The sequence below is a fragment of the Sciurus vulgaris genome, assembly GCF_902686455.1.
Source record: "Sciurus vulgaris genome assembly, chromosome: 9".
Lineage (NCBI taxonomy): Eukaryota > Metazoa > Chordata > Mammalia > Rodentia > Sciuridae > Sciurus > Sciurus vulgaris.
The window spans coordinates 35,308,477-35,322,980 of record NC_136469.1 but is presented as its reverse complement, the minus strand read 5'-3'; the positions used below and the strand labels follow the sequence as shown (position 1 = coordinate 35,322,980).

Here is a 14,504-nt window from a genome sequence, read left to right as displayed (position 1 = left end):
AGAAACACAATTCTGGGCTGAGAGAAAACCAGCTGGTTCTGCTTCCAGAGTTCCTTTTGGTTTATGTCCTGCATATGTGGCTCATTGATTTCTCTAAACAAGTATGTTCACATTTTTGATTGGATAGTTAAATATTTCTGTTTTATTCGCCCATCCGCTAAAGTAGATGTAAATTAATTTGAAGGGAACGTGATGGCAATGTAACTATCTCCTTCTTTGAAAACAAATGCTTCATCTCTGCCCTGATGTTTACACTCTGTGAAATCCCTGAGCTGAGCTGGAAATTTATATTTCAGTGGGGGGCCATTATGCTTTGCAGTCCTATTTCATGAACACATCATCTCCACGCTATCAGAAGAAATCTGGAAAGTTGTCTTTATGGTCCATTTTCCAAATGCTCTTTTTATTCCATTTTGAATGTGTATTTATTGAAATGTAGTATTCAAAATTAAGTAAAGCATGCATTTTAAATCTGTTTATTTTGTCCAACAGTAATTAGGCAAACCAGACAAGTCATCCAATAATACATTACTATAAACACTGATACCAGAATACATCATGCCTGACGTCAAAAGCGGCAGGGGTGGGGGTGTATGTGAAGTTCTATGTTCATCTCAAACATGATGCATATAAAAGAGGATAGAACACAACATAAAATTTTATGGATTATCATCACAATAGCATCTTTTCCTAATATATTATCCATCTCATGAACAACTAGAAAAAAGAAATTAAAAAATAGAAGTACTAACCTTTAAGTACTATCAAATTGTTACAAAACTTCCTATGAATGGCCGCATTCTGAATTTTCCATGGAACTCAAAATTTAGCTGAGTGCAGTTTAGAAAGCATTGCATTTAGTATCATAAGACAAGGAAGTCTCCATTCCAGATTTTACCATTTACTACTCTGTTATCTTTGGGCAAGTTAACTGAAGTATCAGTGTCTAAGGTTTCTTAGTAAAATAAGAATGAAGACTCTTCTATGCCATAGAAGTGTTGAAAATTAAGGAAAAAGAACTATGTTCCCCCAGCTCTCCAGGTGGCAAACTGCAGTAAATCCTTTTAAAAGAATCCTATGCCCCAGTATTTTTATTCAAATTTTATAGGTATAGATACCAAGTTATAAAGTTGGGTTTTTTGTTTTGTTTTGCTTTGTTTTGATACTGAGAATTGAACCCAGGAGTGTTCTATTCTGAGTAGAACACTTTTTAAAAATTATTGTTGTTTTTTGCTTTGAGACAGGGCTTGCTAAGTTACTGAGACTGGCCTTCAACTTGCAATCCTCCTGCCTCAGCCTCCCAAGTCACTGAGAATACAGGCATGTGCCAAAGTACCCAGCTTAACATTGTATTTTATACCTAACCACAAAAATATGTGACAAAAGTAGAATTTGAATCTAGATTCTGTGACCTTGGGTGACTGTTCTGGCTTGCCTGTTCTGTACCAGTTTTTGAACACTCTTGAAACCCAGGAACCACTCAATGCCAAAGTGGCACTGAAGATTTAGCAAATACTATATCAAATAAGCAGATATGTAGATAATAAAAAGTGTGGTGAGTTTAAAAATATGGTAAACATATAAGTTATTAACCAGGAAATTTGCTTTACTTTTTCCTTCTATTACTGTCTACCTTAATGTAAAACTAGTTTATTTTCACAATGTTTTGAAAACCACTATCCTGCTCAACAAAAAGAGTTCTCGGTCCAATAAAATGATCCTCACATTGACATATCACAGGCTCTGAGAAATTTTGAAGCAACATTTCCAGGTTAACTGTTGAATCAACATTGCCAGATTAATTACCATGTTTAAAAATTTCCACATATAAATAAGAAGGATAAAAATAAATGTCTATGAACATCTAAAAAAGCTTTTTAAAAATTTCCTTAACACCAGGTTATTTTCCATAAAAATAATGTTTTGCATAACACTTTGGAATGTTAAAGGTCTTAAAGCCTGGTAAATTTCATATACTCATTTCTAAGTATAAGATATTTAAATAGACTTATTGTATGCTGAATAATATTTTTGAAGAGGTTCTTACACAATGAAATTATTTCTTTCTTTTATACACTAATTAGCAATGGAGAAGAAAATGGGGAGCTCCAAGAAAATAAATAAACTTATATGAAGAATTTTAGGAAGTCTTCTTTAAGCTCCTAGCAATATTCAAGAATCAAATAAAGCCGTAAGAAAAAGAACAGTAGGAGGAAATACACTATATCCTTAAAATTATTCACTTGTCTTAATTTCGAATTCAACAGCCGTCTACCCTCTGGAAAAGAGCTGTCTGTGATAAGGTCATCTTTAATTTACTGTAAAGCATTTTGAACATGTGCCCTTTGAAACTTCACTGCATAAAGGCATAAAATCTTCATAAAAGCTCCACATCCTTGGTAAGCACACAAGCCATATCACATTTTCCAAGGGTATGAAATGAAAGCTCCATTGGCAAGAAACCAAAATTAACATCCTTTATTATTCTTTATGAATAATAAAAATTATTTGAATCCACTTTGATGAAAGACTCTTCGTGTAAAAGGAATACATTCAAAAACGACATATTTTTGCTTAAATTACCAAAAATGTCTCCTGACCTTGACTAAAAATCTTACTTAAGGAACAAGTCTTTTATATTCAGAACCTTGAAATGACATACTTAAGAATACAACTTTCAGATAAAGATAGAAAAAGAAATTTAAATTAAAGCACTGTCTGGTTTTGGTTTAGCCAACAGGTAAAGACTTCCTCAGAGGCAAAGCTTTTATTTCATTTGTTGCAAAAATCCCTCCTGGTGTCTCCCATTTGCTAGTTGTAGCAATTCTTTATTTTTTACAATCTATGCAAAAACACATACTGTCCAGGGTGATTTAGGTTTCAGTTTGGGCACCTGGAGATCAAAGATGTCTACATGCAAGTCACTACAATCTTTAGCAGATGGGGAACCACATGAGGTTTCAGAGATTCAGCAAAAATGAGAAATAGTAATGCATTTTTACTGAGGGCTCAAGTAAGTCTTTCACATAATCATTGTATTAGAGATTCAGGAAAATATTAGAAATCTTCACTTGTTCCCTTTGCAGATAAAGAATGTGGAAATGTTACCTGCCCTAATCTTGTCCCACCCGGGGTACCCGGTTGAATTTCTACCATATCCTAATCTTGCTTATCTTTGAGGTCAGTATGCCTGAAGGCCAGAAGTTTCTACTTGGTTGAATTAGCCAAAGCGGGTTGAACCTAAGAGGGCTGCCAGAGTACCAGACAACCTCTAACTTCATTTTAACTCCATCTGCATGCCTATTCCTTTCTTGTCTTTCTTTTACCCTTTATCTATAACCTCCAAACCTTCAAAGGGTTGAGAAGTTGATTTGCAAATTATCTTTCCCTTCTATTCTTGGCCAAGAATAAAAGTCTCCTACACTGTTCAACTTGATGCTCAATCTTATGTGTTCCGAAATTCGAGAGAGAAAGTCAATTCAATCTTTGGGGGAAAATATTGGTAACAGAATTGAGATTTGGACCCAGATAGTCTGCATTATAAATATAAACATCAATGATGTACACTCAATGGTATAATATATATAAATGGTATAATATATAATATATATAATATATATAATATAATATATAAATGGTATAATAAATGGTATAATATATATAAAATTCCTTCAACTAACTTTTGCAAAATACGTACTATCAAAGTATTTCCAAATTTATGAGGATATTTCAGTCACATACACACTTTCAAAACTTTAAAATGTAAAGAACAAAATCTGAGAAGCTTCTAGTTTGTTGGTGGGCACAATAATATTAGCAATGGTAAATGCTAAAGAATCAGCTGTGGTTTTGGTCAGTTTAAACACTTCTGAAGCAGAATTAATTCGATTAGGCCACCAGGATACTATTTAATGCACGACACTAATTACTGGACTGAAAAAGATTTTACTATTTTCAGACAGGCCTAATAAGTCTCTTAGGATAGCAATTAAGAAAGTTAGTATGTGTGTTAAGTCGTTTCCCAAGTAAAATGAGATTCTTGTGAGAAAGACATTATTTAAATTGCCACACAAATGTCAAGTCACATATTAGTGTTGAATTCCTTAACACCAGCAAGTCATCAAATACCCAAAGGAGAAATGGGGTTATTATGAGAGAAGATGGAATGGATAGCCATATCTTGCAAGTTTGTTGGAGACAAGGAAAACACAAAATCCATCTCAAAATAGAAATATTGGTAAATTACTTTTTACATAGGGACAAATAATTTTCATAATTTGTCTTTTTTTGACATTGTTTAAGGAAGGTAAAAATACCTACTTTCATCATCCCACAGGTCAATCTAGATGCTATGAAGGATCAGGTCAGATTTCTGTAGTCACTGTATATGTCACCAAGTAAAATAACTCACTACTTTACAGCTATGTCTGAATAAATGGACACACCAATGTTGTGGCAGAAACTTCAACCAAATTTCATAGCAATGATCAAGACATATTTTCTCAGTGATTTGTATTTTCTAAGTGATTACTTTTATTTTACAGTTCATTATCCTTCATTCCTATAAGTATCTCTCATGTACCTACTCTTGCAAATCATCATGTAAGACTCAGAGCCAATAAGCTAAATAAGAATCTTATTTTTAATCTACAAATATTTCTCAATGGAATTTATATCATCATATTATAAAATGAAAGGTTGAATTTCTTTCAGTTGTAAATAAGAAAATTAAGAGAAATAATAAATGTAACAAATTCACCTATCATGTCTGTCCTAGATTGTTTGTAATATTGTTCTGCACCTGTATTGCCTGCTATCTCTTGTAACCAGGGCAGCTAGAGTAATCTTCCTGCATCTAATATGAGATCACCAATCTACTCTAGGGTTTCCCTGTTGTACTCAGAATAAGACAAAGTATTTCTTAATATGTCACCAAGGCACACAAGATCAGGGCGCTGCATTTTTTCAGTGCTAGTAGATCAGACCCTGGATCTCACACATGCTGGGCAAGCTCTCCCACTGATCTATACCCAAAAGCCCTGGATTCTGCACATTTCTAAAGTACAATTTCTCAACATTCCCTCAAAACACTTCCGATCAACCTTCAGCCTTGTGGAAATGTTTATATTTTCCTTGCCCTGGAGATTTCACCTAATTTCTTCTCTCTGGAGCCACTATCCCTTCTACTTGCCCTTCATTTCCACCTCTCTTTCAGGTTTAAATTCTATGTTGTTTCCTTCAAGAAAACTTTTCTTACCTCCAGAACCAGGACTATGTGTTTATTATAGGTGATAGCTTGCTTTCTTCTTTGCAGTGTTTATTGAATAACTTGGGATATATCCATGAATAAACAATAAAACTGCACTTACTTTCAAGCAGGATGAGGCAGACAATAATGTAATGAATGAATTAATGATCAATACATTATACTTCAAGGTAAGAATGGGAGTGGGGAGATGGAGCCAAGGAAGGGTGATGTTACCTCTGATGACGGAGAGACTGCAGTTTTAAATTGAGACCCTCTGTCCATTAGCTTCTTAAGAAGATGTCATTTGAGCAAAGATCTAAGCAATGCAAGAGGCTTAGTTATGTAGGCATATAAGGGGAGAATGGTCCAGAAGAGCGAATAAGCAAAGCAAAGTCCCTGATGTGGGCAGGGACCCAGGGCACTTAAGGATTAGCAAGCCTGCCAATGTTGCTGGAACACTGTGAGTGAACAGGACCATACTGAGAAAAGAGGTGACTAAGTGACAGAGCATTTAGGGCCTCCTAAGTCAACAGGATCACTTGTACACCAACTGAAACAAACACATTGGAGGATTTGGAACAGAACTATCAGGATGACAAAGATGGAGAGAAGTGTAGGAAGAGAGAAACCAGTTCATTAGATTTTGGGGATCATCCTGGTAGAGACAGGATGATAGCTGCATTGAGAGTGGTTGTGGAGGAGGTGGTAAGGAGTGAGGCAGCACTAATAGAATTTTCTGACAGATTGGATGTGGGCTGCAAAGGAAAGAGAGAAGTCAAGGTCATTTTCAAATTTAATCTAAGTAACAACTGAAGGTTTGAGCTGCCATCAATTGAGATGGGAAAGACTGTTGAAGAAATAATTTGGAGAGGCTAAGAAAAGCTAGTTAGTAGTGGAAAATGAAAAGTTCTGTTTTGAACATATACGTTTAAAGCTCTCATTAAAGCAGTTTGTATCAGCTCTAAAAGGGAATTGCTGAGTTTTAGTCTGCAGATTGTGAACTCCTTGAAGAACAGGGTTTTGTCTTTTCTTTTAACATTCAGAACAGATTCTGCTGCAGAGTAGAAATTCAACAAAAATGTGTTGAATGGATAAATAAATGAGTGAGTGAATGAATGTCATCCCAAGTTATTAGCAAATGAGTGAAAGACAGAGTAAGATTTAAAATTTCAGTGCAGGGCTGGGTGTAGTTTAAGGGTAGAGGGCTTTCCTAGCATGCAAGAAGTTCTGAGTTTCATCTCTAGCACCACAAAAAATTAATTAAAAAATAAAATAAAATCTCAGTCCTATGATTCCAGAGTTATTTTTGGTATATCATGTAAGAATAAAGAAATTTAAATGTTGCAATTTATATTTGATGTCATTAAAATATATTGGACATTTCAACTCATTTAATATTTTACTCAATTTATTGAATAAAATGTATTTTCATTAGGAAACTATGGAAGTTGCATTAACTTTTTGGGAAGACTAAAACTTTAAAACAATCATTTGTTTATTATTCCCACTTGATTTAATTTCCTAAGCCCAACCATGGAAAGAATTTTATATAAGGAACTCTATTTTTTACAAGTTTTCATGCCTATAGCACTAGTTTTTATTGTAGAGTAGTAAAATGTGATTTAAATCAATAGAAAATGTTACCTGATAGAGTCTATGATCCAAAAAAACAACATCAAACAAAGTAAACCTCATTGGAAATCATCTCATTAGAGATATCTCTGCTCCCTCTCATTAAGTGAATCATATATTGAGAATACACTATTTACATTTGGAGAATGCAATATGGCCCCTCCTAATTTTGCCTCCCTTCTTCTGCTTATGGAAAAGAGAAAACCTAAAAAGCATTAGAGTAGTTTTCCCACATTCATGCTTTTGATTTCCATTGTTTCAGTTATCCCTGGTCAACAATGGTCTGAAAATATGAAATGGTATGTTTCAGAAATAATTCATGATTTAAAAATCACATGCTATTCTGAGTAGACAGCTGTAACCTCACACTCTCTCACTCGGTTTCACCCACAATGGGAATCATGCTTTTATCCAGCATATCCACGTTGTATATGCTACCCTGTTAGTCACTTTGTAGTGTGTCAAATGGACTGTTTGTGGTATGACAGTGCTTGTGTTCAATTAACCTTTATTTTACTTAATAATGGCCCCAAAGTGCGAGAGTAGTGATGCTGGCAATTTGGATATGCTGATGGGGAGCTGTCAAATGTTTTCTTTAAATGAAAAGGTGAATGTTCTCATTATGAAGAAAAAAAAAATTGCACACTGAGGTCACAAGGACTATGTCATTCACCTTACTGCTCACCTCATCATGTAAGCATTGTGCCATCTCAAATTATCATAAGAAAAAGAAAGGAGTACAGTATAATAAGACATATTGAGAGACTACATTCACATAACTTTTATTATAGTATATTATAATAGTTCTATTTTATTATTAGTTGTTAATCTGTCGTGCTGTGCCTAATTTATGAATTCAACTCTAGCATAGTTATGTATGTATAGGAAAAATCATAGTATATCTAGGGCTTGATACTATCCATGGTCTTAGATATTCACCTGGAGTCCTGGAACTTACTTCTCATGAATAAGGAGGAACCATGGGAGCTTTTAGCTGCTATCTGTTACATCTACTGGCAATTGAATAGCCTTAAACTCTGACAATTCTCACAACATGCTCCTTTCACCAGTTCTAAATATTTAAGTTCTTGCAATTGCAAAAGTTGTCTAGTTCCTTGAATCTATCATGCTGTTTCATCATTTCCATTCTTTGTACCTGCTGCTCTTTCAAAGCACCCTCTCATACTTATTTTCCTGATCAGCCATGTACACAATGCTGCTCAGGTGTCCCTCCTACAGAAGTTGTTTCCTAATCTCCCTCCCACATACTGCCCTAATTATCTGCAAAGAACTGACACATTTTACATGCATCATTCTCTATTATAGTTGGATATTTGTCTCCTCCATAAGATTGTAGATTCCCAAGGGCAAGATTCATACATTTTTCATTTGTATTTTTATATTCAGTTCCTGACTTTCCAGTACATGAGCAATCTGTCTGTGTTATGATGAACTCCCACCTAAAGATACATTCTCTCCACAGATTTTCAGTCATTTTTTTTTTTTAAAGTTTCAAAGACCTTATAAAATATACCTCTGAGGCAGAAGTAGAGAGATCACAAAGTGTTAAAATTGACATAGACCTTTGCAACTGGCTAATTCATTCCTTTTAGGAAGGGAGTGGGAAAAGAATTTAGCCTATATTGGTATCTATCCCTCTAATGTTACACTAAATGTTTAAATGTTATCTAATTTTCACAGCAACCTGGGAATTAACAGCCATGACTGCATTGAACAGATGAGAAAGCTGGACCCAGGGTCAAATAGTAATTCAGAACCTGTTTTTCTACTCTTACATCTATGTTCTTTGCAACGTTCCAGAATGAAGGACCATCGTGATCTCTGAAAATTGTTAGAAGTCACCAAAGGGAGACATTATGGAAGGGAAATGTGATAGCAGGAAGTGAGGAAAGGAAGGTCTTCATGTATGCACTCAGCAGAGGGAAATCTGGCAATGGTTTTTGGCAAAAATTGTAACAGAATTCATTGCTAAAGATCCTTCATGCCCTGAATACACCACTCATTTTGATGCAAGACACATGAACCTGAATAATGGTGTTACTTCTAGGAGAAAAAAATCTAAAATCTCATGTTCTTTCAAACTTCTCACATAGACAGCAATGGGACAACAAAATGACCAACAGAGTATTCAAAAGGTGCATGTTGGTTTTATTTGAGGATGAATGTCACATGTGCCCTTTATCAAAGAACTTAAATGGCATCCTGTCTCAAAGGATGGAAACCTAAGTTCCACCATAAAGAGACTGGCAGTTACACTTCTGTTGGGCACTAAGGTAGACACACCTCACAGTACCTGAGGGTACAGGCGTCCATTCCTTTTCCTTTTCTTAACAGTCTTGTTGCATGCAGATCCCTATGAGACCACATTATAAACAGCATAAATGCTAAATTTGGTCAAGGTCACCAAACAGGAAGTTATCTACTTTTTTAAAAAAATTAAATCAGAGTTATTTTTTAACATCCTATGGGATGCTTCTCTGAAATTGACTAAAAATTAAAAAGATTAACTTATACACCCCAACATAGAAAACATCAAACTTTCTAATCCTTATCTAGGACCAGTTTCATAGCCAGACACAAATTTATAGTCAAATACTCTCTCCATGATGTATAATCAGTAAAATAGCAATTCCTGAACTGGTTCATGTAAAACTTACTTTATAAAACACAAACAAACAAAATCATTACACATTTGAAGATGTTTTGTATACTTTGCTTGTCATGATCACAAATCTCTAGTTTCATAAAGAAAGTGAAAAGCATGCTTCCTTCAATCCATCCACTTCTCAATCCACTCTTGGCCAAGTCAATCTTAACTCTGCTCTCAATAAGATTGATAAAAAAGGAAAAGCCAAAATAAAATAAAAACCTTTCTTCCAACAGCAGAAACAGAACATTTGAAGGTAAACATGTGTGTGTATATAGATGCACATAAAATTGATCAAATAAATAAGTGAAGATCTCAGTGTATCCAAACCCATAGAGAACAAAGCAGAATCTGTATCGCCCACATGCCACAGCAGCAAATTACATCTAGTACTCATGAATTATTGGTTTGATTGCATAAAGCATTATATTTATTTTTTCAATTATTAAAGTAAGTTAAGATTTTTATCTGCTTTCTAAAAGGTCCCAGAGTCCAGGCTATTCATCAGCAGTTATTTTATACACACACACACACACACACACACACACACACACACACAAACATAAATACACTTTTTTGTGTGTGGTCATATGCTTATTGACCAAACGACTACAAGGACTATAAGAGAGTTTTGTGCAAATTAGAGAAAATTGACATCTATTATTCTTCAATTTATTTGTAAACAAAATTTTCTAAGTCACAGTCAGACTGCCATTTATTCTTCAGGTCTTAAGTTAAAAATTGCCTCCTCCTCAGAGGAGGCCTTCCCAGAGCATATAATTCAAGGTAGTCTCACCTGCTGTGTCTTTCAGTTTGTGTCCCTTCCCTCCCTGGCATTCTTCTCTCAGTGCTATTGTCCTTCCTCCACTAAACCGTGAACAGAGACAAGTGCCTGGTGCAGAATCCACTCAATACAAAAAAGTTAAATGGATACATAAATGAATGCAAGTAATTGCAAACAGGAAGAAAACAAAATGGTTTCTAGCTTCAATGTAATATAAAAATTGTATTTAGCATCTATAATAATAAAACTCTTTGCCATAATTTTAACTGGGCTCTCTATTCCTTCCTATATTTTCCACATTCCTTCTCTTCCCTTATATGGAAAAAAAAATCAAAACAGAAATGAAAAGCAAACCTTAATTGTGGTCGTGTGTGCTCCAGGGTATTCTTTTTCTTCCAGTGTTGACCACCTTTCTATAAATTTAGACACCAAGGAATCATCATAATCCACGATCTGAAATCCAGAGACGTTTGCACCTCCAAACTGAATTTTTAGTAGGTCTCCATCAGTAAATCCCTAGATACAAAACACTTCTAAGTCATCCAAGTAGAACTTAACATTCACCTTGTAACTCTATGCATTGTGGCTTTACATATTTCAAAGAACATGGGAGAGATACAAAGTCTCCAAAAATGTTTTCATGCATTTATCAGCCAAAGCTCTTTACCAGCACCTAACATCATGTAGGTATCATAGCAGGCCCTTAATCAATACAAGCATAATGATCGACTGTCTCATAAAGTACTGAAGGGTACTTGTACAAAAGTTCTTCATTTCATTGAGAGATCTTTCATTAATAAGGAATGGGCTTTATTTATTGAATCTACAACAGAGCACCACCATGTGGTTATAGACAATAACATTAAGCTAGTTCAAGACTGCAACCTTGTGGTCAAATCATTCCTATTTAAATTTATCATTCACTCTCCTGGTATAAATATCTCTAAAATGAGGACAGACAATACATGCCCAGTCATTGTTCTCAATTGCTTAATTGAAAAAAAACAATTTCCCATTAGGCTAGAAACTAATTTTATAGAATATATTAAATTTTAAAGATCAATATCATATACATTATTGGAATGAATTCAGTCAGTACTAAAACTATCACTTGGTATTTCCATTGATTTCAAATGTTGTACTGTCATGAATTTTAACTCAATTTGAATTATCAAAAATAAAAATCACAGTTTCGATACATCACAATTATAAATATACCATATTTTACAATTATTTGATATTCATATTTTAAAATATTCATATTTTCACTTTTAAAATGATTCATTATTGTGCACGATGATTAAGAATTAAGAATGGGTCCTCATATTGAAAAAATATGATAATCTTTTCATTATTGTTGATATGAAAGTACATATAAATATGGAGTTACATTATTTATCTGAAGGAAGGGTAATTACTTTTGTTTACTCACAATTTTGTTTTCACTTTTTATCAAAATAAAGTAAATACCACAAAAACACATATAACAAAATCTGAGATTCTCTGTTCTACCCTGCACAAGGTCCAGTTAAGCTGCTTCAAGGCCTTCAATTTCAATGTCTTTTTTTTTCCCACTAATTTACCTGTTTTTCTGAATGACACACTTTCACTGTTCTTTCTTAATTTCTCAATTTTAGATATTTTTATTTTTCACTTATGCCAAATGAGAATATAACCCAATTATATAACCAAAGCATTTATCTCTTCACCCATTATGATCAATTTTTTTCTGTTTACATATTCTTATCTCTGTTATTAATAGCAAAGTCACTAAAAAAACTAGAATTGCATTTTCTTCCTTGAGTATTATTGCACCCCAATGTTAATCACTGTCTCTTCACTACTAGAGATCTCTATGTGCTTAACCTTACTTATTTTTCAGTTGCTTCATGAAAACATTTCATATAGATACAACAAAAGCTTTTTTACAAAGAAAATATTTGAATGTCAGGAAATCTATTTCGGTGTAATCCTAAATATTTAATTTCTAGAACCTTTTCTTACTGCTGCAAGCAGAATTGGTTCCTCTGTCCTACTCTACAGCTATGACTACCCTGATGTGTTCCTTCACTTCATTTCTGAGCAAATCTTATTTCCTTGGTCACATTTTTTTTTCTTGCTTTTTTCTTTCCTTCTACTAGATTCCCTCATAGTTTCCTGAAACACATACTGGAAGTAAAGTTTTTGAGACATTTTGTGTTTGAAAATGATTTTACCCTCTTCCTTGATTAGCACTTTGGCTCAATATAGAAATTTTGAGTTGAACACTCCATGACTTGGGGAAGAAGTCCCATTGACTTTCATTCTCCATTATTGCTCTTGAAAAATGTCATTTTAAATTCTTTTTTCTATGTGCCCTGCTTCCCACTCCTATCTACCTCCCTGCTACTGCCTAAAATTTCTAAAATCTTCTCAATCTCTGAAATTTCACGATGATATTCTCATTTTCAGTCTTTCTTCTATTATTGCACAATTAATTCAGTGGTTAGATTTGTGACATTTGGACATTTTTCAAAACAGTTCTTAAATAATTCCCTTCCCCTATTTTCACTTTTCCCTATTTCTACAAAGTCCATTATTAAAACCTTATAACCCTTAAATTAAATGTCTAAGTTCCTTTCAGGTTTTCTTTTTCCCATTTTATATCTTGTTGTCCTTTTGTTGTATAATCTGGAAGTTTTTCTCAATTTTACTTTCCAAATCATGTAATTAAACTAGCTATTTTAGGAAATAAAACAAATTAGCTTTACAATGCTTTTAGTCTTCATTTTATTTTCTTTTTTTATGGCATCTTTTTTTCTGGGTTAAAAGTATTTTCCTTTATTTTGCAGTAGATATTGATTATAATTTTGAACACTTTTCCTATGTCTCCTGCCCAGTTTCTGTTTGTTTGTATTGCATCCTTCCTGCCAGTTTTTTTGTTGTTGTTGTTTGTTTGTTTCTTTGTTTGTTTGTTTTTCCTCAAATGCCTAGCATGCTTGACTACTTCAGAACAAGACACTGGAACATTTCTTGGAATTTGTATATGTATGAGTGAGGCTCATTAGCAAGTATACCTCAATATAAAATAAATTTTCAGGGGAGGTGGACAGAAGTGTGTTCTGCCTATATCTGCTCCATTTGGTTTCTTCAGATCATCCACTCTCCACATAAGTGTGACTAAATTCTAGAGATAGGATGGCAGAGGGGGGATGCGAGATTCAGAATTCCACTTGTAGAGGTTCATTTAGTTGTCTTGTGTTCTTTGCTCAGGCCTCTTGAGTCTCACAAATTCCTCCAATTTGTGTTCTCTAGAAGGTATACTGTCATGAGAGGAAGTGGGTGTTTAGGGACCAAGGCTTGTAGATAGTTGGTTGTTTAGATTGTGTGGAAAGAGTACTTAGGGTATCTAATCATTCATGCAAGGGTCTTTGGATCAAATATTTTGTCCCAGGTGCTCCTAGTGACTCCTGTTTTTCTGGGATCTATCTTTGAAGTACAACTGATGTACCCCTTCCTCTATGGGCCTTTTCTGCTTCAGCCAAGGGCTCACATCAATTCCTGGAGAATTGCCCTTGAAATGGAAGCCACTCCCTCATGGCTGTTGGCAAAGGAAGAAGTAATTGGAATCTGGCACGAAGTCCCCTCTCTCTGGCTGGTCTCATGTTGGAAGAAGTGATATGCAACAGAGAGCCCCAAAGGATTTGGGCTCAGACTGAACCTAAACTTGACCTCAACCACATACTTCCTTAGCTCTCTTTCCTACCTTGCTTTCTTCCCTTGCTCATTTACACATTGCTCCTGACAGTGCTCCCTCAATAATGGGCACACATACCCCTGTTGGGCTTTGTAAGCCAGTAATCATTGCCTCCTTTTAGTTCTATTTCTTAACCTTGCTTTCTTGTTGTTTTTGGTTCTTCCAAGACTGATTCTCACAGGGGCTGTGCAAAAGGAGCAGGCTTGCTTCTGGTCTGTATCCCACTCTGCAGGCCCTTTTTTTAGTTTATCTCCTTCTGTTAGTTATTCCACACATTTATCCTTCATCTGCTCTATGTCCTGAAAATTTTTTTTTGACTTCTGGCATAACTGATATATCCTTTCCCATTTTCTCCTTTCTTTCCGTCAGCTTTTAAAACATTTTTATCCTTTCACTGTCGTTTTACTGTAGTTTTACTACAAACAATACATTCAGC

The 14,504-nt window shown here is 34.6% G+C and overlaps 1 protein-coding gene across 8 annotated transcripts in view; it reads right to left on the bottom strand.

Moving 5' to 3' along the window:
- GRIA2 (glutamate ionotropic receptor AMPA type subunit 2) overlaps positions 1-14,504 on the bottom strand; it is a 140,999-nt gene that overhangs the window by 34,667 nt on the left and 91,828 nt on the right. For all 8 annotated transcript variants that reach the window (XR_013766283.1, XR_013766284.1, XM_079154286.1 and 5 more), the window contains exon 6: positions 10,687-10,848. Coding sequence is in view for 6 of the 8 variants with exons in the window: in XM_079154286.1 (XP_079010412.1) it covers positions 10,687-10,848 (162 nt within the window). In the remaining 2 variants the exon portion in view is untranslated. The remainder of the gene's footprint in view (positions 1-10,686; positions 10,849-14,504) is intronic.